Raw genomic sequence first — 24,204 nt, 5'->3', positions numbered from 1 at the left:
GGTTTCCCGGTGGAAGAGGAATTACCATTCCTGAGCACCTGTCGGAGTACGGGCCCTGTGCTCACCACATTCATCACTTCACTCAACAATCACAACAGCTCTGGAAAGTACGGGGGCCAGACCCGTTTTATAGATGAGAGGACTGGGGCTCCTGGAGGGGAAGGGCCTAGGGTAAGCTTCCGCACGGGGGCAGGGGGCAGTCCCAGGGCCAGAGCTCCTTCCTCCATGGCTCCGGCCTCACACCCCACACTGGGAGGGCTCGGCCAAGGCTGGTGATGAATGATGAGCCTGCTGACCCTGAAGACAGAGGGTCCCCCCTCCTCCTCTTCCCTGCTCAGGCCCTGAACCCACCCCTCCGCCAGACCCACATCTCCTAGACGAGGAGTTCCTGGAAGCGGGGTGGGGTGGGGGCAGTTAGGGCACCTGAGGAAGGAAGAGCTCCCTTCCCCTAATTGACTGTAAACTGCTCCAGAGCTTTTAATGAAGGCCAAAGGGAGTAACTATGTCCGCCTCTGCACAGCCACTCCGTGTAAACACAAAAGGTGGGGCCGGGGCAAGACATGCTGGGCGTCTGGGCCCCTCGGCCCTCCTGGGCCTGGGCCTCCTCGGGCTGCCTCCTAATTCACGTATTTGGTACCTGAGGATGAGTCCCAGCTGAGCTGTAGAGAGCCCCAGAGCTGTCTTAGGCGGGGGACCTGCGAGATGGCCAGGCAGGTCCAGGGCAGCCAGCCCAGCGCCCACAGGGCAGACAGCACCAGGGCTGCAGCCCTACAGCGGGGTCCCAGGCCAGCAGCAGCACCTGAGGCTTGTAGAAATGCAAATCCTCAGGCCCCAGACCAGACCTACTGACTTGGAAACTCGGTGTGTGGGCGGCCATCTGTGTGTGACAAGCCCTCCCGGGGTTCTGCCCTACTGGTGTGAGGGGAAAATCACACTGGGAGAGGCCTATTATCTTCAGTTTATAAAATAGGGAAACTGAGGCAGTTTACTCAAGGACACACAGTGGGAATGGAGCCGGGTGTGCCCTGGGGGGTCAGGTGGTCGGGCTCACCTTGGCATTGATATTGAATGGGTCCTTTGACTGTTGACAGGTCACTAACTCTTTGTCATCTATACTGCGGGGGCAGGACTGGCTCTTATTGGTTACAGCGAGGATCAGCTGCATTGGAACCCAGCACAGGGTCCGCAAGTCGCTTTCATGACAAGTCAGTGCCATACTCTGAGTCCCATGACATGACAGGGTACAGAGAAGAGAGGATGGAGGAGAGACCTGGACTGTGTTAAAATGACAGCACGCTGGTGCTAGTGCTGGTTCCCCCTCCTTTGCACCAACTGCTAGTTATCACGCTGGACCCTGCTGCAGGGAAGTCCCTGAAACCCAAGCCCTCCGATCCCCAAGCTGTCCCTGTGTGTAGTGTGCCCCCATTTTCCCTCCGGGTGCCTTTCCCTCAGAAAGGTCTTTGTGACCTGAGGCTGTCACAGCCCAGGAAGAACGTGTTCTTGGGCTGGGACAGACACATATAGTCATTGCATATAGCAGTGTGCCACTGTGTTACACCCCCCGTGCCGGGCTCCACAGGGGACGCTGAGGAGGGAAGGCCACCGGTGCTCATTGCCAGTCTACTGTACACTCCAGGGGACCCCACTGAGCAAGGCTTGAAGACACAGTCTCTGCCCTCAGAAAGTTTACAGCGTAGTCTGCTGCCTGACTGCACCCGAGAGCGCCCCTGGAGCACCGCAGGGCCACAGGAGGGGCCGAGCAGGACAGACTCCCGAGGACCCGCAGTTGAGCTGAGCTGCCAGGGCCTCACAGGGGGCTTTGCTCCTCTGACCTTGTGTCCTTGTGGGTCAACACTGGGCAAGGCTGATGCCATGAGGACACCTCCCCCATAGTGTACAGAGTCCCTGAACCACACACACATCCACTCTGATCTGCCGAGGGCCTGTCAACCTGCAGAGCCCGTGTCCCCGGAGAGAAGGCTGGGCTGCCCCAAGGGCAGCAGGCTGCCAGGGATCAAAGGGCTTTGTCCACAGGCTCTGGCCCCTTCACTCTCATTCCACCTGGACTGTCCAAGGCAGCCTGGAGCCAGGGACGAACACAGAGACCCCCCAGGTGCGCACCACTGCCCTTACCCCATGTCTGGGTAGCACAAGATGAATGAGGAGTGTGGGACAATGACCTTCATTGCAATGAGGCCAGAAGCTGCTTCTAGACACCCAGACGGAGTGAGCGAGGTGCCTGGGCCCATCAGTATTGCTCACCTAGGGAATGCGGAGACAGACGCTGCCTCCCTGCCTGTCAGGGCTGAGTTATCCACAGCATAGGTTCTCTGTGAGCTCATAAAGCCGCTGATGTGGCGAAGTAGGTTCAATGCTCACGAATCCCTCCACCTCACTCCAGCCAGCCGCCAGCATATTCATCCTGAATTATCCTCCTCAAAGACCAAATCAATCCAGGAGATGTCAGGGCTCCAGCCCCACACGGTCCTGCTGCCAAGTGAGCCTGGGACAGGAGGGTCCAAGAGCATGCCCCGACACTTGAGCGGGGACAAAGAGAGGTGGCTGAGGCAAGGGGATGGGAAGGCCCAGAGTGTGAGGTCTTGTCCCCTCTAACCACTGTATTAAGGCAGACGATGGCAGCAAAAGAGAGGCCAGAGGGTAGGTGAGGACGGCATACCTCCCTGGGGCTGGAAAGTTCTCTCCATCTCCTCTGATCTGTTCACCTACAAGGAGAGTAGAGTGTTGGCTGTGGAGGGAGACAGACATGGGCTTGAATCCAGCTCTGCAACTTAATGATGAACTCTGTGGCAGCTGACAACCTCCCTAGGCCTCGGTTTTCTCATCTGTAAATGGGCTTAGTCACCAGCTCTTCACAGGAAGCTTGAGGATGAGAGGAGCAAGACAAGCACTCAGTGTAGTGCCTGGCCCAGCAAAGGGAGGGAGGAGGCGAGAAAAGTCTATCCGGAGTCTGAGGGCTGCCTACGGAAGGTGGGGACCTCCAGAGAGCGAACAGACGACGGGGCAGGCTTCTGGCTTCACACCCCAGGCAGCCATCATGTGAAGAGGGACAGGCGGGCTCCACAGAGCTCTAGGCAGACCAGGGTGAGCAGGAGCAGCAGGAGGAGGCAGACAGCCCATTACTAGGCAGGTGGTGCTCACTGCCTGGAAATACAGGGAGTTGCCCTCTACCGCCTACACTACTTGTTGGCAGATAGCTGTACCCAGTGGATTCCCGGTCAGGCTAAAAGGTGGACCAGGGACCTCTCAGTCTCCTCCACCTGGAAAGTGAAAATGCCCCTTGTTAGAGTAACACATAAAACCACACCAAATATTTACATGTTGAGCACAGTGGGTTTTGGCCACTCAGGGCATCATTCCTGTCCTAAGCTGCTCTCACCCAGTTGGAAAAGCACTAGTCAAGGATAACATAATAGTTAACATCTATTAGTGCCAAGCATATCACAAGTCTATGAGTATACACAGTGTGATCATCATTCTCATTTTCCAAATGAGTAAACTGAGACAGAGAGAAGATAGGTAATCAGTGAAACAGTCCATACTTGCTTAAGATGCAGCAGAAGGCTTCTTGGAAGAGGAGGCCTTTAAGGACAAATGGCTCAGTAAAAGCGATGTCCACTTTTTGTAAAGCAATTTAGTTTTCAAAGCTCTTCCATAAAGCTCGCTGTGAAGTCATCTGGGAAAGTATGACTGTCCACATTTCCAGGGGAAGAAAAGGAGGCTCCGAGAGGATCAGGGACGTGCCCGTGGGTACAGAGCTCATAAGTAGTAGAGCTTGGATGAGACCTGTACCATGTGCTTCCACTCCCAGTGCCTGGTGTACGCTGCACAGATGGGAGAGAGGGGAAAGAGGAAGCACGCAGGTGAAGGGACCAGCAAGGTGATCCTGAACCAACAGACAACTTTCCTGGGTATCCAAATCCTTTCTTGGTCAAGTGCTGACAAAAAGACTTGACCTCCTTTTATTTTATTTTATTTTTTTGTGTGTATTTTTCTGAAGTTGGAAACAGGGAGGCAGTCAGACAGACTCCCACATGCGCCTGACCGGGAGCCACCCGGCATGCCCACCAGGGGGCGATGCTCTGCCCATCTGGGGCGTTGCTCTGTTGCAAGCAGAGCCATTCTAGCGCCTGAGGCAGAGGCCACGGAGCCATCCTCAGCGCCCGGGCCAACTTTGCTCCAATGGAGCCTTGGCTGTGGGAGGGGAAGAGAGAGACAGAGAGGAAGGAGAGGGGGAGGGGTGGAGAAGCAGATGGGCACTTCTCCTGTGTGCCTTGGCCGGGAATCGAACCCGGGACTCCTGCATGCCAGGCCAACGCTCTATCACTGAGCCAACCGGCCAGGGCCAAAAGACTTGACCTCCTATTACGGGCTAAACGTAGTCAGACAGTCAGGCTCATAAGTCCCCTGAGCCATGTAAACAATAGTTGGGGCAGAAGAGTGATGGCAAGTTCAAAGTTAGATGTCCTCTGTCTGCTCTGCCTGCTGTCATCTCCCCAGGCAGCTGCAGGATTTTCAGGTCCTGTAAGGCACACCTTCGGTTGCTCCCAGTGAGCCCAAGTGTTCCCAGTTGGCAGCCAGCTCAGCACATACTCACCCATGGACATGGATGAGCCAAACTCGTCTGCCAGCCCCCAGCCCCCAAAGCAGGTGCCTGCTGCCTGACCACAACACAGCTGGTCACTGGGAAAGGCCCAGCAAGCCCATGAGCAAGCAACCTGGCTAATCTCACACTTGAGTCTCTTTTTCCTTAATCATTTTTCAGCAGTAATTCCAACTCTGTGTAGTACTACATCAAAGGCTAGAATCTTCTCAGTAATGTAGGGAAGCAGCCCACACAGGGAAATCGACCTACCCACGCTCAACAGCACTGTGGGAGCAGAGCCGGCCCGGGACCCAGACACCTGGCCAAGTCCTGGGCCTGTGCTCTCAGACCACGCTGTGCGGGCCACTCTGCCCACCCTGGGAGCGTCTTCCCGTTGACCCAGCGTCTCTCCAGTGTGGAGCCGTGGTCACTGAGGCCCTTTCCTGGTGACAGGATGAGGACAGACACGCACACAACCCTGAGGAGCAGCACAGTAGTAGTATGTGGTGGATGTTGGAGTTTTACTTTTGGAATTCAAATCCTGCCTTGGCGGTGGGAGCTGGGCGGCTTGATCCCTCTGAACCCGTAACACAGAGATCACAGTAGAACTGACTCCCCGCCATTGCTGTTAAGGAGTCAATGAGATCATGCAGGTCATCTAACTAGTAAAACACGAATACTAAATAATTCCTACTATTATTTTTAACCACAACAACCTATTTCTGTCATCCAAAACATAACACAAGTCGCTTGCCCCACTATTGGCTGCTCCTGTGGCTTCAGCCTGTTAACACCCAGCCGCTCGATGCACCTCTGCTCTGGAGCCTTCTCCACTCTGTGCCCAGAACAGACTCCTTCCTCTCTGAGCATGTGCAGTGTTCTGTAGCTCATGCTCCCACTTGCCTGGGGTTTGCTGGGCATTACCATTGGTTTTCTTCCCCACTCCACACGGGGCTCCTTAAAAGCAATGACATACACACAGAATCCCAAAGTTGTGGTCAAGTGCACAGGATTTGGGGGCAGGTGGTACCAGGTTCAAGTCCAGTTTCCAGGCTATACAAGATATGTGGCCCTGTGCAAGTTATCCTTCCAGAGCTCCTGTTTCCTCATGTGTAGAAGGAGGTTATGAGGACCACCACTCAGTTTCCTGCAAGGATTCAATGAAGCAATGTGTAGGAAGAGCTTAGCTAGACACAGAGTAGGTGCGTAGTGAAAAATCAGTATCATTTTCCCAGGTATCCTTAATGTGCGTGTCCCCACCCCGCTCTCTAACACAGCCTGGCACAGATAATGAACAGTCTGCCTGCATGACAGGTGGCACATCATCGTTATCATTAGTGTATTATAAGTGCATCCAAAACCCCACCCCACCCCCACCTGTGTGTTGAGGAGCAGTCCACAGCTGGGTTTATCGATGTGCCCAGGCAGGGGCCTTTTGGGAGTGGGACAATCTGTAAGATCTCTCAAGAGGGCAAGAGTGTGCTAATCTGTGGATCGCCCTCTCGGAGGGCCTATGCTGTCCTGGGAAAGGCAGGGGGGCAAGGCCGGAAGCATCCAGACATTCCGGGAGTCCTGCGAGTCATCCCCCCACCTCCTAAAGGAAGAGTGCCCAGGGCCACAGGCCCCTGGGTCCCGCACCTGACCATCTGAGCAGACCCTAGATCACCTCCTTCCTCTAAAACCATGCCCCCTGGCCCCAATATCCACAGCCCCAGGGAGCCTCTGGGTTAATCCTACTTCCCCTCCTTAAGCACTCTACCCCTAAATTGTAAAAGTTGCGAGGCAACTGGAACCCTTTATTCAAGAACGAACTTATCTCAACAACCCAAGACACCCCCTCCCCAGGCCCCAAGGCAGCACAGGCCTGCAGGGGCAGAGCCCACTTGATTCCTTCGGGATCTGGTGTGTGAGTTCAGGGAAGGCTTCAGTCTGGAATCGAACAGTAGTTTGCTGGGGCCCTTGAGCAAACCCCCCTCTTGGGCCTCAGTTTCGCCATCTATAAGATAGTGGTCATCAGGATTAAGACAGTGGTCATCCGGAGGCCCTGGGGATTCATCATGGCTTCTGAAGCTCCTTGGGGACAGGGAGGTCAAGGTCAGGTGGGCAGTACAAGCTGTTACAGCTCTGATTTTTCCCACTGACCTGAACTTCAACCAAAAATGATCATTTCTCCTGTGCACTTATTATTATCTAATATACTCTATATTTCTGCATTATTATTAGCTATCAGGCTATACTGCCTCTGTAGAGGTGGCTGGCAGAAATCCCAACCATGCCCGGAGCACACACCTGGCTCATGCTGGGTCCCACTGGACTCCTCACATTCACGTCCCTCTGGCCTTACAATTCCTTGCTGAGGAACGGCTCTGGAGATGGGCCCCTGCCCCTGTGTCAGTCCTAAGGAATTCCTGGTTAAGAGAAAAGTCATTCCCACCCTCTGTCCTCTCCTGAGAGATGATTTCTTCCCTTTATAGAAACAATGGGAGAAAGGCACAGGGAAGGAGGGACAGCCCCTTCCAACACACTGGGTACCAAGAGCTCCCGGACCCCCATTCACCTGCACTTGCTCCAGAACCCCATCCCCACGTGTTTGCTGCCCACACAGCCCACCATTCACGTCAGACCCCAACTCCGCACCCCCGGTGTCGCCCCAGCGGGGAGCTGTCCCCGTGCTTCTGGGAGGCACAGCTCCTCCATCTGCTGAGACTGCTGATGTAGGGTCAGCCCACCTGAAAATTGCTCTCCCTGGGTCCAGACGAAACAGCTGGGCATTGATGGAGTTTGCAGAGAAATTAATCAGCACTGACTGGCAGCAGTGCCAGGCGCTGCCTGGGCCCGATCCATCCTAATGAATCCCAGCTCCCGCCTTAATGGCTCCTGACAAGACTAATTCAGTTGTGCAGGTGATTAGTGTGGGCATTATAATCTGAATTGTGGCTCACGATGCTTTGAGAGTGCTGGGGGGGTCTGCCTAGGGACGTGGCTCCATGTGTACCCATCTAGGGTGGCATGCAGAGGGACAGGTAAACAAGGGGAGGGGAATCGGCGAGGAATTCCCGGTCCACACATGCTTTTATTCCTGCGTTCACTCTGCTTCTCATGCAACCATCTGGTTAGCCCCCTGTGCCCAGCACTGTGCTTGGCACTGAGGACACAGAGGCTCAGCTTGCTCAGCTGTGAAATGGAGATGATGACACCTCTCTCTGAGAGTCACTGGGAGATCCACGGAAGGCCATGCATTTAAAATGCTTAGCAGAGGCCCCAACAGGAGGCTGGCAGTCAATAAACACTCACTAATATTATCACTCACAATCCAATATTATTCATAAATGTGAAAATTATAATTAATTGTAATGTCGATAGTAATAAAAGTAATAAGTAAAAATGAACAGCCAATGGGGAGTTCCATACAAATAGGAAGACAGCTCGCTAAGAGCTTTCACAGAGGTGAACACAAAGCAGACAGAAGGCAGGGGTGGGAGGCAGAGGGGGGCTGCGGGGCCTCCCAGTGCAGCTGACATCTGAGCTCCACCCTGAAAGAGGAGTAGGAATTCCCCAGGCTCCCCAGCCAAGGGGACAGTGCGGGCAAAGGCACAGTGGTGAGACAGCGTGTGGTGTTAGGACGCTAGAAAGCAGGGTGCCCACGGGGTGTGGTGGGCAACAGGCTATGATAAAGAGCTCTCCTCCTTCCTTTAGGCAATTGGGAGGCTTTTGGCCAGGGGTGTTTAGAATTGGGGTAGAAGGAGTGACCTCAATGGCCAGCCCTGAGGGATACCACCCCCACCAGGACCCCGGTTGTGAGAACTGGTGTCAGCTGAGGTGGATAGACCAGATGTGCTCCGTCCCTCTCGGAGCTCCTCAGTCAGCGCAGTGCCTCCAAGCCAGACTTCATGCTGCTGCTTCTGTGTCCCTGGGAGCCATCCAGGACTCAGCACCCCAACGGTCCCGAGAAAATACACCACACGGAACTCTGGCAGGCAGCTGGGGTGATAAACACGACCTCTGGTACGGTGAGGCTTTGCCATTTACAAGCATAGGAATGGACAGTGTCTTTGCCATATGGGAACAAGTTTTCCTGGGCCCACTGCCTGGGTAGCCTTCCCTGTTGTCACCAGCAGTTCACTGCTGACACACATCCTTGGGAGGGGAGTGTCTGGCCTAAGACTCCAGGAGGAATGGCAAGCAGGCATGGAGCCATCTCCAGCCCCTGCCTCAAAGACTCCTCCACACGCTCACAAACTCCAGACTCTCTGCTCCTTCCCCAAAGCACCCAAGCTTCAGACACAAGCCAGGCACAGGCCTGAGCTCTGGGGACACAGACGTGGCCCTGGCTATCTGGAAGCATTCACAAAGCAACAAGGGGACACAGATGAGCAACACAGGGACATCAGCACCCACCAGGGACTAACAGCGAGGGAAGCAGCATATGAACCCTGCCTGCAGAGCCTCGGAGGTGGTGGTCTCTGACCTGACTCAACTGCCCAACACAGGCTGATCACGCTCCAAGTGGCAGGAGCAGAACCTGCAAAGGCTGAGGGGCCAGAACCTGCCCTTCCTGCTCAAGGACCTGCAAGGAGACCAGCATGGCGGGAGTGAAGTGCTGGCGGGTGGGGGTGGGATGAGGTGTGAGACTGCAAACAGCCTGTACGCCTTCTAAGAATGCTGGCTTTTGTTCTAAGAGGGAGGGGGGGCCTGAGAAGACCTCATGACAGGCTCTGTCCCCGGCTAAAAAGAACTGCTTGATCATCGGCGGCTGCTACGGCGAGAAGAAGCTGCCCCAGGGAGACCACTGAGACCACTAGGGGCTGCTGGGGTAATCCCAGCTTGGACCCTGGGGGTAGGGCTGGAAGGGGCGGGAGACGAGCAGGTTCTGGAAATATTTTGAAGCTAGAGCCAACAGATGAACTGGACAGGAGATGAGGGAGAAGGGAAGAGTGAGGGATGACCCCAAGCTTCTGGCCTGAGCAACTACGAGGTCAGAGTTGTGGCCTATGAGGCGGGCAGTCCGCAGGGCAGCAGGTGTTCTGGGGGAAGATCAGGAGCTTGGCTTTAGGCACAGTAAGGCAGAGAACCCCCGACATCCCAGCGGAAACGAGTCGGGTGAACACACGAGTCTGGAATCTTCTCTGCAAGGACGCCCAGGCAGAAGGTGGACATCTCAGAGTCGTCAGCGCACAGACTGCACCTACGGCTCTGCACTGGAGGAGGTCAGGGGGAGAGAGAGCGTGAAGAGGAGGCCTAGGAGCTGGGCCCCACGCCTCCAATGCAAAGACGTCAGGAGAGGTGGAGCAACCAGCCAGAGAGACTGAGGAGGAACAGCCAGAGGGGACATCCTGAGGGGAAATGATCGACTGCTGGAAGGTCAGGGGTCTGAGAACTAACCATTGACTTAGCCATATGGGGTCATTGGTGATCTTGACTAAGCAATACTGGTGGAGTGTTTGGAGTAGATTCAGGAGATGATCTGGAGGCAACACCCTTGTAGCACCTGTCTTTTATCCTAAAGGTGCCATGTGGCCATTCGCTGCTGATAGCCAGGGCCAAGGTGTAAACAATGCCAACTAACTGGACCAGACATGGAGTCCTTGATCTGCCCTTACTCTGCCCTGCCCAGGCCAGGATTTGCTGACAACGACTGATGTGTACACCTGGAGCAAGACACACAGGGACAAGGGGGCCCTGAGTGTTAACATGACACAGAGGGGACTGGAACCTGAGACAGGTGAGGAGATAGTAACAGAGCAGAAGCCTCTGCAAGGGGTTTCAGATGGCGGCTGGGTCCTCCCACTCTGCTCCTGGGCATAGGGCCACTGGCCCGCTGTCAGAGATTGAGGCAAAAGCATTAAAAATGAAAAGACTCAGAAGGTATGGGGTGGATGAACTCCCTGCTCATTAACCCAGGAGAGCACATTCACAGAAACTACATACTGATGGAGCCTACAGCCAAACTCTACTTCAACTCTTAAATGGAATCTCAAAAGCAAAATAATTAAAACACTTAGGACACTGCCTTGAGCATTCAATAAACATTATTATAATAATATATATTATTATAATAATATATATATTATACATCCATACTGTACATCATATGTTCCATTATTATTATTCTGTAAGGCTACAGCAGTCAAAGGGTAGGAGTACCAGGGAGACAGATTCCATATTAATATCAGGAAGAATGTTTCACTCCCAGAACTATCTCAAGGCACAGAAATGAGCTGCCATGTAAGGTGATGGCTCCCATCACTGGGTGTCCAAGCTTTAGGAGATAATCATCCCCAGAGCAGGAAGTTTAGTCTGCCCACAGCACTGGCCTCCTTCTCACGTGAGCTGACACTTTCCGACTGGTTTGGGTAATGCTTCTGGCCATTGGTATTGACCACTACACTGGACTCAGCTCTTCCATGTGTCTGTCTGCCCCCCTGCAAGACCATGGTTGGGAGGACAGCCTATCCAGCCCTCCCTGGCCACCCATAGCCTAGCCTTTATGACAATAGAACATTTCAGTTATGGAGGCAGGGGTCCCCAAACTTTTTACACAGGGGGCCAGTTCACTGTCCCTCAGACCGTTGGAGGGCCAGACTATAAAAAAAACTACGAACAAATCCCTATGCACACTGCACATATCTTATTTTAAAGTAAAAAAACAAAATGAGAACAAATACAATATTTAAAATAAAGAACAAGTAAATTTAAATCAACAAACTGACCAGTATTTCAATGGGAACTATGCTCCTCTCACCGACCACCAGTGAAAGAGGTGCCCCTTCCGGAAGTGCGGTGGGGGCTGGATAAATGGCCTCAGGGGGCCGCATGTGGCCCGCGGGCCGTAGTTTGGGGACCCCTGCTTTGGAGTTAACAGTATATTATGTAAATATTCCAACAATCCAGAGATGGGGTACCCCATTCCCATTTTGCAGATTGGAGCACAGATTCAGAAAGCAAAGGGTCAGTGAGAGCCACATTTCAAAGTCATGCCTCTAGGCCACCCCGTTCCACATGGCAGGCAAAGGGACAAGCTGTTTCAACACTCTCTTACCCTGGCCACTGCTGGTCAGAGGCCTGCACCCTGTCATGTACACATAAGTCCCCATTCACTCTCTGAATTGTCCGGAGCCATCCATGTAGGTGATAGCATTCAGTGGAGGTCTCCAGGCTTGTCTCGTCAAGGACCAGAGATATCTGAGACCAGCTGGGCTGCCCCAAACAAGGACATTGGTCCCACCTTTTTAACGCCATCTCATCGGTGAGATTGGGAGGTAAAAGGCCAGAGAGTGGAGGTGCTGTGACCAAGGTCACACAGCAAGGAACATACGTGCTGGTCCCTCATGATACAAAAAGAAAGGAGGCCAGGAGGGTGCTGGGCCAGCTCAGGACCGAACCTGGGCCCAGAGAGATGCACAGAGCTGTCTTCCAGCTCACTGAGTTCCCTCTCACTCCTACAGCCCCCTAGAGCCACAACTGACCCCCACTGCACCAATAGACACCACCGCTGTGACCACCAAGTGTAGCCTGAACGGGCTGAGTCCCAGGAATTACTTCCGGAGGCCAATCAATGCCCGCAATTGCAGAAGGCGATCAAGAGCCAGAGCCAAACCCAAAGGCAGCTAGTCAGGGCCTGCTAGAGGGCTCACTGGAGGCTTCCAGCCTGGAGCCTGTCACTCTCAGCACTGGCAAAGCAATACTCACCCACTCCACCCATCACCTTCCCTGCCCCACAGGCCTCCAAGGACCCACATTCAGTTCCAAGCAGGGCAATGTGCTGTCACAGATGAGGTGATGAAGCCAGCATCAGAGCCAGCAGCTCTGGTCAGTTAGAGGCTGCCACACCTCTGCTCAATGGCCTGCCTGTCCCAAGTGTATTTCCTCCATAAAAGAGGGATCTCCAGGGGCATGAGGTTAAAACAGACATCAATGAAAATTGGCCATAAGAAATAGTGTGTGAAGGAATGGGAAGGGACTCCTTTAGAACTCTGCTCAACTGTCACCACCTCCCAAAGACCTCTTTTGCAGCCTCCTGCCACTGCTCTACCCCATAGAAATGATCCTTCCTCATCCAGCCCAGCCCCTATTACCCACACCAATTTCTTCTTTCTTTCTCTCCCCCCCCTTTTTTTGGTGAAAGATGAGAAGTATCATCTCATAGTTGCAGTACTTTAATTGTTCATTGATTTCTTCTCATATATGCCTTGACTAGGGGGCTCCAGCTGAGCCAGTGACTCCTTGCTCAAGCCAGCGACCTTGGGGGGCTTCAAGCCAGAGACCTCTGGCCTCAAACCAGTGACCATGGGGTCATGTCTATGATCCCACAGTCAAGCCAGTGATCCCATGCTCAAGCCGGATGAGCCCACACTCAAGCTGGGTGAGCCCGCGCTCAAGCTGGGTGAGCCCGCACTCAAGCCGGTGACCTCTGGGGTTTCGAACCTGGGTCCTCAGTGTCCCAGGTTGACACTCTACCCACTGTGCCACAACTGGCCAGGTCCGATTTCTTTATTCCTTTACTAAATTCCCCTCTGGGCCCATGGCATCCAGGCCTGGCCCAGAGCCGGCACCCCATCTACCTGGTGAAATGATGGGAAAACTGAGAAGAGGAGAGCCCCAGCAGTGACCAATGCTGCTGACGTCCTGTGGTTTCCTGTACATGTGTGCTGGGCACCCCCTCGGCTGGCTCCGGGCCAGCCCCATGCCACATCTGGGTGCAGGGAGGAGCCACAGACGATCCAGGAGCCCACAAACATCCCCCAGTCCAACCCAGAGGAGAGGAAAGGGCTCGGCAGGGTCCCCAAAGGCTTGCAGACACCTTCTCTACCCCCAAGAAGGTGAGCAGAGCTTCCGGAAAAAGATCCAGAGAGGCAGGCAATCACTCTCCTAGATAGTCCTTCCTTCCAACACCCAGATCCCCAATTCCTAGGCCCCAAATTCAGCCTCTCAATGCAGACCGTGGGGACTGCCAGTCACCAAAGGAGTGACCACAGCCCCTAGAACGGAAATGTGTCTGGGCCATGGGGTCAATCCCCACAGCAGTCAGAAACAGCTGCTGCCCAACGGGCTCCTCCTAGGCAGAAGAGCCTCCATCGTGAAGAGTGGCAGAAAAGACCCCAAGCGCTGTGTGCCTGCCCACACAAACAGCAGGGGAGAGCCTGGGGCCTGCCTAAGGCTCCCCTCTTCAAGCACAGGTTTTCCTAGAAGAACTTTATATCTACTCTACCACACACCTACATTTGGTTTTATATAGTGTTTTAAATTACCCATTAGGTAAATATCTTAAGACCTCTCCTCTCTCCAAACCACCTGCTACATTTCTAAGTACAAATGATACACCTTTAGAAAGATGGACCAGGCTGACCCCTGGGCTACGTCATATTTGGCACAAGCCCCGCCCTCGCACCCACAGCGGGCAGACCCGAGTTTCAGAAGCCCCAGATTACAGTCACTTTCCCTAAAATGACGCCTCTGAGAAGGAGAGGACAGAGGAGGGTGTTGTGGAGGTGGGTGGCACCTTTCCAGACATTGTTGTTTGCAGGCATGCTCACAGGAAAGAGTGCCTTCCCATCAGCACAGCTGTGGACGAGCTCATTCAATTCAACTCCCATTTCCTGAGAGGCCTCTGGGTCCCCAGGCTGAACTAAGGCCACAGGCCTATGCATGCAGGATGTCCAGCTACAGGCGTAGGAGCCAGGTCCTTGGGAGGGGGCTCATGAGGACAACCTGGGTGACGAGGTAACAAGATGAGGGACAAGGGGAGAACACCAGGATGCTCATGATCACCTCCTAACTAGTTCATTTTTTTCTAACAACAAAAACAGGCATACCCAATGCAGACAATGCAACAATCACAGAAAAGTATAAGAGGTATAAAGCAAAGTCTACAATAGCTTCCATCTTCAAATTTTCTCAAGGAAGAATAAAAAAAACACTTAGTAGAAGAAAACTCATGCAGATGTGAAAGTCAAGCAACTTGGGCTCAATGTGATAAACGCTTTGATGCTTAGAATTCCCCTCTGTTTGAACGAGCCACTGTGGGAAGTACTGAGTACCTCTTTTCTGGAGGCAACAAAGCAGAAGCCATATGAACACCCATCAGAGTTGTCATGGTAGAGGTCCTAATAATGGGTGGAAGATGATCTGTCTCTCAGATCACCTTCATGCGGTGGGGCAAGGCGCCCACCCCATGCCATTTGGCATGCCCACCAGCCCTGTGCCAACTCACCCACGGGTGTGTCCTCGCTGATCAGCAGGTACGTGTCAAAGAAGTGGTTGATAAAGAAGGGCAGCCGGTTCACCTGACCTGAAAGAGCACAAGAGAATCAGTCAAGTACCTTCATGCCAGCTTCCTGCTGTTGGGGCTGCAGTGGGTACTGAATCTGTGTCTGGTGCCATAGCCTTCCTCAAGGCAAATAAAATAATGCCAGCAGACAGGCAGACAGCTGTCAGGTTATAAAGTCAGTGAGGCCACCCGCCACATGTGGCTATTGAGCCCTGGTCCACACTGAGATAAGCTGAAAAGTGAAGTACCCACAGAATTTCAACAACTTTATAAGAAAAAGGGGGTGTAAAATGCCCCATTCATTTCTATATTGATTGTGTGTTGAATTGATAATACTGTGGATATACTGGGTTAAGTAAAATATATTATTTAAACGAATTTTACCTATTTCTTTTTTAATGCAGTTCTGAGAAAAAATTTAAATCACACATGTAATTCACATTGTATTTCTACTGGGCAGCCCAGCTCCAGATGGGATGTGAGTGTGACCAGGACAAGGGCAGTCTGCTTTGTGACCCTGGTGCCCAGGAAACGGCATGGCATCTAGAAGGCCCTCTGCCAATGACAATGATAATGATAATAATGGCTGCCATCTGTGGACCCCTTATCTGCACCAACCACTTATATCATCGCCATCAACCCTCATGGGATGGCAGGGTATACACAGCCCCATATTACTGTTGAGGAAAATGAGGCTTATGGGGATAAGTAAGAACTTGACCAAGCCATGCAGTCAGTAAGTGGAAGGCTGTATGACAACTTGGGACAGTTAAGCCTGTATCACTGTGACTCCTCAGAGTAGGGGCTGGTATGGGAAGGGGTCGGGTCATACCTGCATGGGCTGAGCAATTTCACACCTACAAAAGCCTCTTGATACCACAAATCCCCCCACAATAACTCTGAGTCTGTCTCCATGGGTCCCTTGAGCCCTCTCATAGTGTGGCATAATAAGAAATATATTTGGTGTTCGTTCCCAGTTTCTGGTAGAGAGTTCCAAAAACACTGGGAAGTTCTAGAGTGATAGGAATGTCTTTTGTTAATCGTAAGGAGTCCCTTTTGACCACACCTGAGTTTGTGCCAATGAGGTGACCTGGGGTGTAGCCCCTAGAAAGCCTCAGGATGGAGCTGGTCACCACAAAGATTAGGTGAACATGCACGTGCCAAGAAGGTGGCACACCTGGAGAGGGCATGGAAGCTCCGAACCACCCTCACTCCATGCCGCTCGAATGCATCTATTCCTTCTGGGGTTCCTAAGTGGTACGCTCTACACCAGTGGTCCCCAACCCCCGGGGCCACGGACCACTACCGGTCCATGGGCCATTTGGTACCGGTCTGCAGAGAAAGAATAAATAACTTACATTATTTCCGTTTTATTTATATTTAAGTCTGAATGATGTTTTATTTTTTAAAAATGACCAGATTCCCTCTGTTACATCCATCTAAGACTCACTCTTGACACTTGTCTTGGTCACGTGATACATTTATCCGTCCCACCCTAAAGACCGGTCTGTGAAAATATCTTCTGACATTAAACCGGTCCATGGCCCAAAAAAGGATGGGGACCAATGCTTTATACTACACCAATGAATGTAAGTGTTCCTCTGAGTTCTGTGAGTTGTTCTAGATAATTGAACCTGAAGAAAGATCATGGGAACCCCCAATTTAGAGCCAGTTGGTCAAAAGTACAGGTAGCCTGGGACCTGTGACAGGCTCCTGAAGTGGGGGCCTACACCCTTAAATCTGTGGAATCTGATACTAACTTCAGGTAGTTAGTGTCAGAATTAAAGTATTGGATGTGCAGTTGGTTTCCAGAGAACTGGTTGTTGGTGCTAAGAAACACCCAGAAGGAAGCAGGGGAGGGCACTTCCCTGGGCCTCTGCCAACCAGCGGGAACTGATCCTGCTTGCATGGGGCCAACATTGTGCAGCCCTCGCAGTAAGCAGCTCCTGCTGGGTCGTCCAGGGGTCCTGAATGTAGGCAGGGGTGCAGCCCTCCTTCCCCTCATCCCTGCTTGCCTGGGGCCACCTCAGAGATTGTGCCAGGCTCAAGAACACTGAGGTCAACTCATAGAAGGCTGAAGACAAGGGGTACTTCCCCTCCTGCCTGAGATGCCTCCTCACAGGGACCAGGTAGAACTAGCCAGGTAGCCAGGGTGATGCAGTTCCGGCTCCTTGAACATTGTGGCCTCTCATTTACTGGCCAGGACTACTGTTCCTTCTTCCTTCATGTGCTAACTTCCTATTCATCCTCAGGTTTCATCTTAGATGCCCCTTCTCCAGGAAGCCCTCCCTGACCACCTCAACTATGCAAATGAATCCACACATACCCCATCCACCCTTTGACATCAGGAACTGGCAGTCCCTCACACACACCTTAGTCTCAGCAAGAGGCTGGTGGTCACGGGCCTTGCCTCTGCTTTTGCTTTGAACCTATCTCCCTGTGCCTCTTACCTGTGCCTCAGTTTACTCATATGTAAAAGAGTGATAATAATAGGATCATGGTTGTCCTGAGGATTAAATGAGATTATATATATAAAGCGCTTAGCGCCGTTCCGGCACATAGCAAGCACTTGCTAAACAGTAGCCTTTATTAATAACAGGGCTGCCTGCTCAGCCAGAGAGGAATGCTTTTGATCCCTGCTGGGGGGCTTGGACTGAACAAAGGCAGAAGGCTCAGGCAGGCCCGGGGGATTCAGTGGCAGGCTTGGGCTGGTGGGGAGGGAAACCAGCGAGGAAAAAATCACCTGCAGCAGCAACATTCATTTTTAAATTTTATTTTACAGGACCTGCCGATAATCAGCTGCTGAGAGCTCTACACGGGCAGCTGGGCAGAGCACAGGGGACACGCATCACCTGCCACATACCAAGTAGGACTCGTGTTCTTGGATTAGACCTGCCACCCTTGGAGGCCTGGTGGGTGGCCTTGGGCTGCCAGTGTGACACCTGGGGACTGGGAGGGGGCAGGCAGGAGGGGGTAGGGAAAGGGGCATGCTGACAGGTCACTTTTTCTTTTAAAAACCACCTTTAAGACAATGAAGGCTGTGTCCTCCAGAAGCAAACCACTGCGTGGGGAGCTCTGAGGCCTCCAGTGAAGTGGGACTGCAGTGGACACACCACCCCTATGTCAGGGAGACGCTGGGCAGCCTGTCGGGGCTCCCCCATGCCCCGTGCCTGGAGACTGCCTCCACGACCCAGCAGACACTCCCCAGCCGGGCCAGCCGGGAGGGCCTCCGCGGGGCTGTGCAGGCTGCCGCCCCTTGCCTTCCCAACAAGCCCACGGGTGAAGAGTAACAAGTACCCAGGAGTGCACTGAGGCCAGAGGAGAGATGGGTAGAACGATGACAGGCTGACAGGGTGTTTTGACATCTAGGAAACATTTGTCCCTGAGCCTGACCCATCTCTGACTGCCAGGGATGGGAGAAGAGATCAACAGGGGCCGGGGTCAGCTGGAGACAAAGGAGAGAGGCGTGTGGTATGGTCTGGGGACAAGGACAAGTGCTTGGGCTTGGAGGCAGGTATTGAAAGGGCATGATGGGAGATGTTGCCCTTCCGTCCTGAAGGACAGCTGCTGCCCCGTGACAAAGGAGCAACATCGGCTGTTTCAGATGGGGACCAGGAGAGAGAGAGAGAGAGAGAGAGAGACCCTTACATATACATGTAAGGCAGGTTGGACCATGGCTGGCTGGTTTGGCTACAGAATTGCTGGGTGGCCCCAGGCAACTGACTTAACCTGCTTTCTGTGTCCCATTTTGCTCTCCTTAGAGGAAGATACAGCTGATAATACAAGAGCTAATAATATTTCGCACATTATGTTCGCCTGACATTACTAAGTGCTTGATATGTATATATTGACTCATCTGACCATTTGGACAACCCAGGAGCAGTCCCCCCTATTTTACAGAAAAGGAAAGTGAAGCACAAAGAAGTTAAGGAACTTGCCCGAGGGACCCCCAGAGAAATGGGATGGGAACCCAGGAGTCCTGCCTCTGTGCTGCTCCCTTGTGCCCACTCTGGATGCATCTGAATGCTCAAGGGGACACCGCCACCTCTTCGGAGGAAGGCAGCTGAGCACTGGGCACCTGCTTTATTTTTACATACCTATTTCTTTGGGGAGGAGTGTAGGTGCATGAGTGCCCAAGGTCACAGAGTCCCTGAGGAGGCTGAGCAAAGTGTTCTGACTGCCACCGTCCAGCAAGCCCAGAGGGTCAGAACTGGTCCCAGGGGCCCCCAGCGAGGCCTCCCGGGGGGGAAGCAGGCAGGGCTAGTACCTCGACAAAAGCCCTGTGAAAGATCGGAGACCTGAGGCGAGGCCCAGCTGAGCCCTGCTTTGAGTGACATGGGCCAGCTGCTCTCAAGGCATCAGTTTCTCTTCTGTAATGCGGGCTGGGCGTTGAGAGAGGGTCTGAGCTCCATTCTGGCTTTGCCCCTGACAGTCTCTGTGACTATGTCGTAATCCTGAGCTGCCTAGATGGGAGTGAGCTCCCCATTGCAGGAGCATTCCAGCAAAGATTTTCCAAGCATGGAGACCAGGAGAGGGGACTGTCAAGGGACTTCCAGGCAGCAGGATGCCAGCGTCACCCCAGCAAGCTTGGGGCTGTGGCTTGCTTCGAGGCCTCGGTCCCCAGAGTAGGAGAAGAAGCTGCCTCCCTCAGGACTGTGTGTGCCTGTCGCCTGGCACACCATACCCACAGCTCTTCCCCAAGGACACCCCTGCCCCCAGGGTCATGGTGCCAGCTATGCCTGCTGTCCTGGCCTTCCTTCAGATCAGACCAGCACTGTTTGATCCTGTGGTCCAGGGGCGGCAAATGCCGCAGCCTTGCTTGGGCTCCTCGGTGGGCACTGGAGCTGGTCCTGACCCAGCTACCACAGGGACCAGGGGAAGGAGGGCTGGCTCCCTGCAAAGAGGAAAGCCCCTCGCCTCTGCACCTTTGCTCCAGCTGCTCCCTCCTGCAGGATCCACTTCTGCCTGCTCCCCTATTTTAAAATGACCTCTCAGTCTTTAAAGCCCAGGTTAAACGTCTCCTTTCTGGCTGGGTGCCTCCATCTCCACAGACCTGAGTACGCTTTCCCTGACCAGCTTCTCTGGAGCCACGTACATCCTATATGACCAGTCTCCACCCTGCATCTGAGTAAATCCTAGCTGCGCCTGTCTCACCCGCTAGACTCTGAACTCCTTGTGATGAGTCGTTTCTTCCACACCCCCAGAGACACACACAGTAGGTGCTCAAAAGACAGCTGGAAAACTGTGGCCAGTCCCGCATCCTAGAAGGACAATTCATGGTCACAGATGTCTCCTCCCTTACAGCTCAAGGATTTTTCAAGGATCCCCCCACCCTTCCAGGGTCCCAGGCCCTGGAGATGGGTATTTTCAGCCCCATGAGCGCTGCAAAAGCAGCCCAGGCCCAGAGAGGAAAGTGTGCACCCAGTCACACAGCCAGCCGGGGTCTCCAGAGTCCCAGCACAGCCCCCTCCCAATTCCGGCCCCAGAGCACCGACCCCAACAGCTGCCCACACACACTCCAGCCTGCCTCCCACGGTGGCCATGGGGAAAAGGGGTGAACTTACCCCAGCATCCAGAGATCAGCACAAAAAGCCAGACCACGTGGCAGCTGGTGGCGACGTGGCACCTCATGGTTCCTGGGGACACAAAGAAGGAGAGCATGAGAAGCTGCTGGTGGCGGGTCTGTCCTTCAAGGCCCACTAGCACCTCCCCACCCCTGCCGCTCCGCGCAGAAGGAAGAGAGGGAATCAACTCAAATGGGGGGAGGGGGCAAGAGGGAGGATATGGGAAAGAAGGGTCTGTATCATTAATTTTATTGTAGTCCAATCCTGGGTATAACACAGCGGCCTGAGAGTAAGTGGGCAGGGGTAGGGGCAACATGCCCTTTCTGCCCTTGTGGGGCTGGCTGTTCAGCCATGGGTGAGGTCAGCAGTGGGCACAGGGATGGATCGTGACAGATTCTGGTCTCTGTGGGGGGAAGGAGGAGCTGCTGCCTCCATTCTCCAGGTCAGCATCTGGGTGGGTGATGGGCCTGGGTAGTTTGGGGACAAGGATAGCAGATGGGTGCTGAGTAGAAAGACAGGGGGCTAAGAGAGGGCTTGGCAGCCTCACTACCCCCACCTTGCTCCAGTTTAAGTGCCCAATAAACATGTTTATTCTTGTGTTTTTATATTCATCATATTATCCCAAAATACCAGCTATGAAAGTGGGCAGTAAGTTACAGGGTCCAAAGAGGCAGAGGAAGGAGAGTGGACATGCCCAGGGCCCCACCCAAGTCTGTGGAAAGCTGGAGTGGAAACTGTGGAGCCTCAGAGCTAAGCTCTGGAGAGATCTGGGACCCACCTACCCAAAGCTCAGCAAGGCAAGATCCCATCTCTAAGAGTGGCGGGAAGGGTGGGCTGCTCCCTCTCACCATGGCCGTGGCCAACCTGGCCCCCTTACAGCAGGGCTGTGATCCTCAGGAGCAGGCCTCCCCGGTGACCAGCAGGGACATTAAGCAGGGCCCACACTGCTCAACAGCTAACCCCTGCCCCCCGATGAACTGTCAGCCCTGTCAGGGCAGAGACCTGGCCCATTCACCTCTACATCCTCCACAGGCCAAACCGAGAGCCAGCACAGCACCCTGCAGTGAGCAGACACCAGGCACCTTGCCGGGGTGGAATCACCCAGCCCAGTGCACAGGTGGGGCCCGGAGGCTGAGAGCCTCTCAGAGGTCCCTGACTAGCGCTGGGGCTCAGCACCAGGGACGGCATGGGGAGGTGCAAGGAACTGAAGGGAAGGACTTTTTATTTAAAAAAAAACAAACACTTTTTTTAGATTCTTCCCCATCTCTGCAAGATCTAAGAGCAAGGAATTCAGAAAAGCCAGGAGGTCAGACCCCATATTCCACACCTGGGGGCCCTCTCTCTATCAACGTCATGCTGAGGGGACAAGGCAGTGACCCCACCGAGAGGTTCTGCACCCATATACCATGCAATGGCCCATGGCACCCTTTTGCTTTCCTTCTAATATTATCCTTAATGTCCTAAGTACTAGAGATGAAGCAGCCATTTGAAGAATAAAAGAGTCTAAGATGTATTCCGATAAAGATTAATGCCCCCCCATGTCTTTGTATCCCTGCCCCCTTGAGTTTCCAAATGTCAACAGTCTGCCCCCGGGAAAAAACTGCAGTTTCTACAGGGGCCCAGCAGTTGCTGTAAATGAGGAGGATGTCAGGTGGCTGGGGACGGAGGCCATTCTGGGGCCATGTGCTCTGTCCAAAAGTGACAGCTGCTCATGTGTCTCGCCAAGAGGGAATGTGGGCCCCAGTGGCCACAGACTCTGATTTTTCTCAATGAAAAACTAGAAATCTGGCTTTTTATATGAATTCAATTTTTAAATGTTGGCAAATAATTCAACTTTTGTGAGCCAAACATAAGTGGTTTGATGGCCAGAGTGGTAGGTTGGGCCTGGCCTGCTTCCTACCAGGCCTGCCTCTGCTCCCGGGCAAGTACGTTCACTCACACACGCGGGGAGCAGCAGGCTGCTGCTTAGCTTCAGGATAATGGAGTCACCGTGCACAAAAGCAACGTGCTTTTCTCATGTTGCAATTTCACAGAAAAGCCTCTAGGTCAACACTGCTAAATCCACCACTTCTCTTTGAGAACTAAGTAATAGTTCAGAGTATGATGTTTCGTGTTGCAGACATCTCCCACTGGGCCTTTGAACGCGTCCAGCTTCCTGCCGCCACAGGCAACACCACAGCGGACATCTCTGCATACAATTGTGTTGGAACTCTGATGGCTCTTACTTTTATCCCAAATTTTTATTGGAAGGGGGTTTATGTTTTTATTTATTTTTATATTTTAAATAATTTTTATTTTTCAATTAGACTTGACATACAATATAATAATAGTTTCAGGTGCACAACCCAGGGATTGGACATTTATTTATATAACTTATGAAGTGAACATCCTGATAAATGTAGTACCCAGGAACTATGATGGCTCTTGAGCTTGATTCTCTAATAGTGTGATTGTTGGGTTAATTAAATACAACACAGAGCATGTATGTAAGCTTACATTTGACATTGGCATATTACCTTCCGGGAAGGTTGTAGCAGTTCCCACTCCCTCCAGCAGGGTATGAAAGGGCCTCTGTGCCTACCTGGACGTGATCCCTCTTTTAAGTGGCTGCCAATAGGATGCTTGGAAAATAGTACAGCATTGCGGCTTTAATTTGCATTTCCCTAACTACTAGTGAGGTTTGAGCATGACACCTTTTTCTAAATGTGCAAACCACTTTCCATCTGTTATCTTGCATTATTTTCCTATATCCTGCTAAAAAAGCTAGCCAGCAATGCCAGAATTATCCTTGATTTACAAATGGAGAAACTGAGGCCCTGGCTAGTTGGCTCGGTGAAGAGCAACCCTGACGTGTGGATGTCCCAGGTTTGATTCCCATTCAGGGCACACAGGAGAAGCGATAATCTGCTTCTCCACCCTTCCCCCTTCCCTTTCTCTTGCTCTTCCTCTCTCTCTCTTCCTTTCTCTCTCTTCCTCTCCTGCAGCCATGGCCCAATTGGTTCAAGCAAGTTGGCACTGGGCACTCAGGATGGCTCTATGGAGCCTCCGCCTCAGCTGCTGGAAACGGATCAGGTACAGAGCAATGCCCACAAGGGTAGCGCATCGCTGCCCGCAGAGGCTTGCCACTGGGTCCCAGTTGAGGTGTGTGCAGGAGTCTATCTTTCCTCCTCACGTTAAAAAAAATGGAGAAACTGAGGCACAGCACAATTAAGTGACAATCTGACATGTCTTAGTGTTCTTGAAAAAAAATCTTCAGCCCTCTGCCTTTCAAAGCAGATATTATGAGGCTTGAACAACATCTGCTAAGAACATCGTCCAGAAATAGCCTGCGAGTAAGTGCACGCCGTTCTGCTGGGCACGCAGGAAGTTTGCAGTGGAGCCAGGAAGGAAGGGAACTTACTAGAAAATTCCCACAGGTCCGGGATTGTCAGAGGGTATTATTTTTATTTAATCCTTCAAAATATTTCTATGACATAGATATTATTGTCCCCATTTTACAGATAAGGAAATTAAGACTCAGAGGGGTCATTCTAGGATTAGAACCAAGCCCCACATTATTTCCATCACACCATTCTGCTGTCTCCCCACTCTGCCACCCCACTTCCTAATCCATAAAAGGGCCAGGCACAGCCCCTTCCTCAAGGAGCTCAACACACCCCCAACACAATGCACACGTGATCAATGTCTGCAAAAAAGTGAATATGTACACACAACACACACACTTGCATAATGCATCTCTTTTCCCCAGTGCTGGCTGAGGCTCTGACACT

The 24,204-nt window shown here is 52.8% G+C and overlaps 1 protein-coding gene across 2 annotated transcripts in view; it reads right to left on the bottom strand.

Annotated features, from left to right (window-relative positions):
- LOC136312775 (cadherin-23-like) overlaps positions 1-24,204 on the bottom strand; it is a 355,498-nt gene that overhangs the window by 287,362 nt on the left and 43,932 nt on the right. For both annotated transcript variants that reach the window (XM_066242625.1, XM_066242624.1), the window contains exons 2-3: positions 20,435-20,506; positions 14,814-14,891 (exon numbers count right to left, since the gene is read on the bottom strand). In XM_066242625.1, the coding sequence (XP_066098722.1) occupies positions 14,814-14,891; positions 20,435-20,501 (145 nt within the window). In that variant the 5' untranslated portion in view covers positions 20,502-20,506. The remainder of the gene's footprint in view (positions 1-14,813; positions 14,892-20,434; positions 20,507-24,204) is intronic.

This window comes from Saccopteryx bilineata, chromosome 9, assembly GCF_036850765.1.
Source record: "Saccopteryx bilineata isolate mSacBil1 chromosome 9, mSacBil1_pri_phased_curated, whole genome shotgun sequence".
Classification (NCBI taxonomy): Eukaryota; Metazoa; Chordata; class Mammalia; order Chiroptera; family Emballonuridae; genus Saccopteryx; species Saccopteryx bilineata.
This window is presented reverse-complemented; position numbering and strand designations above follow the sequence as displayed.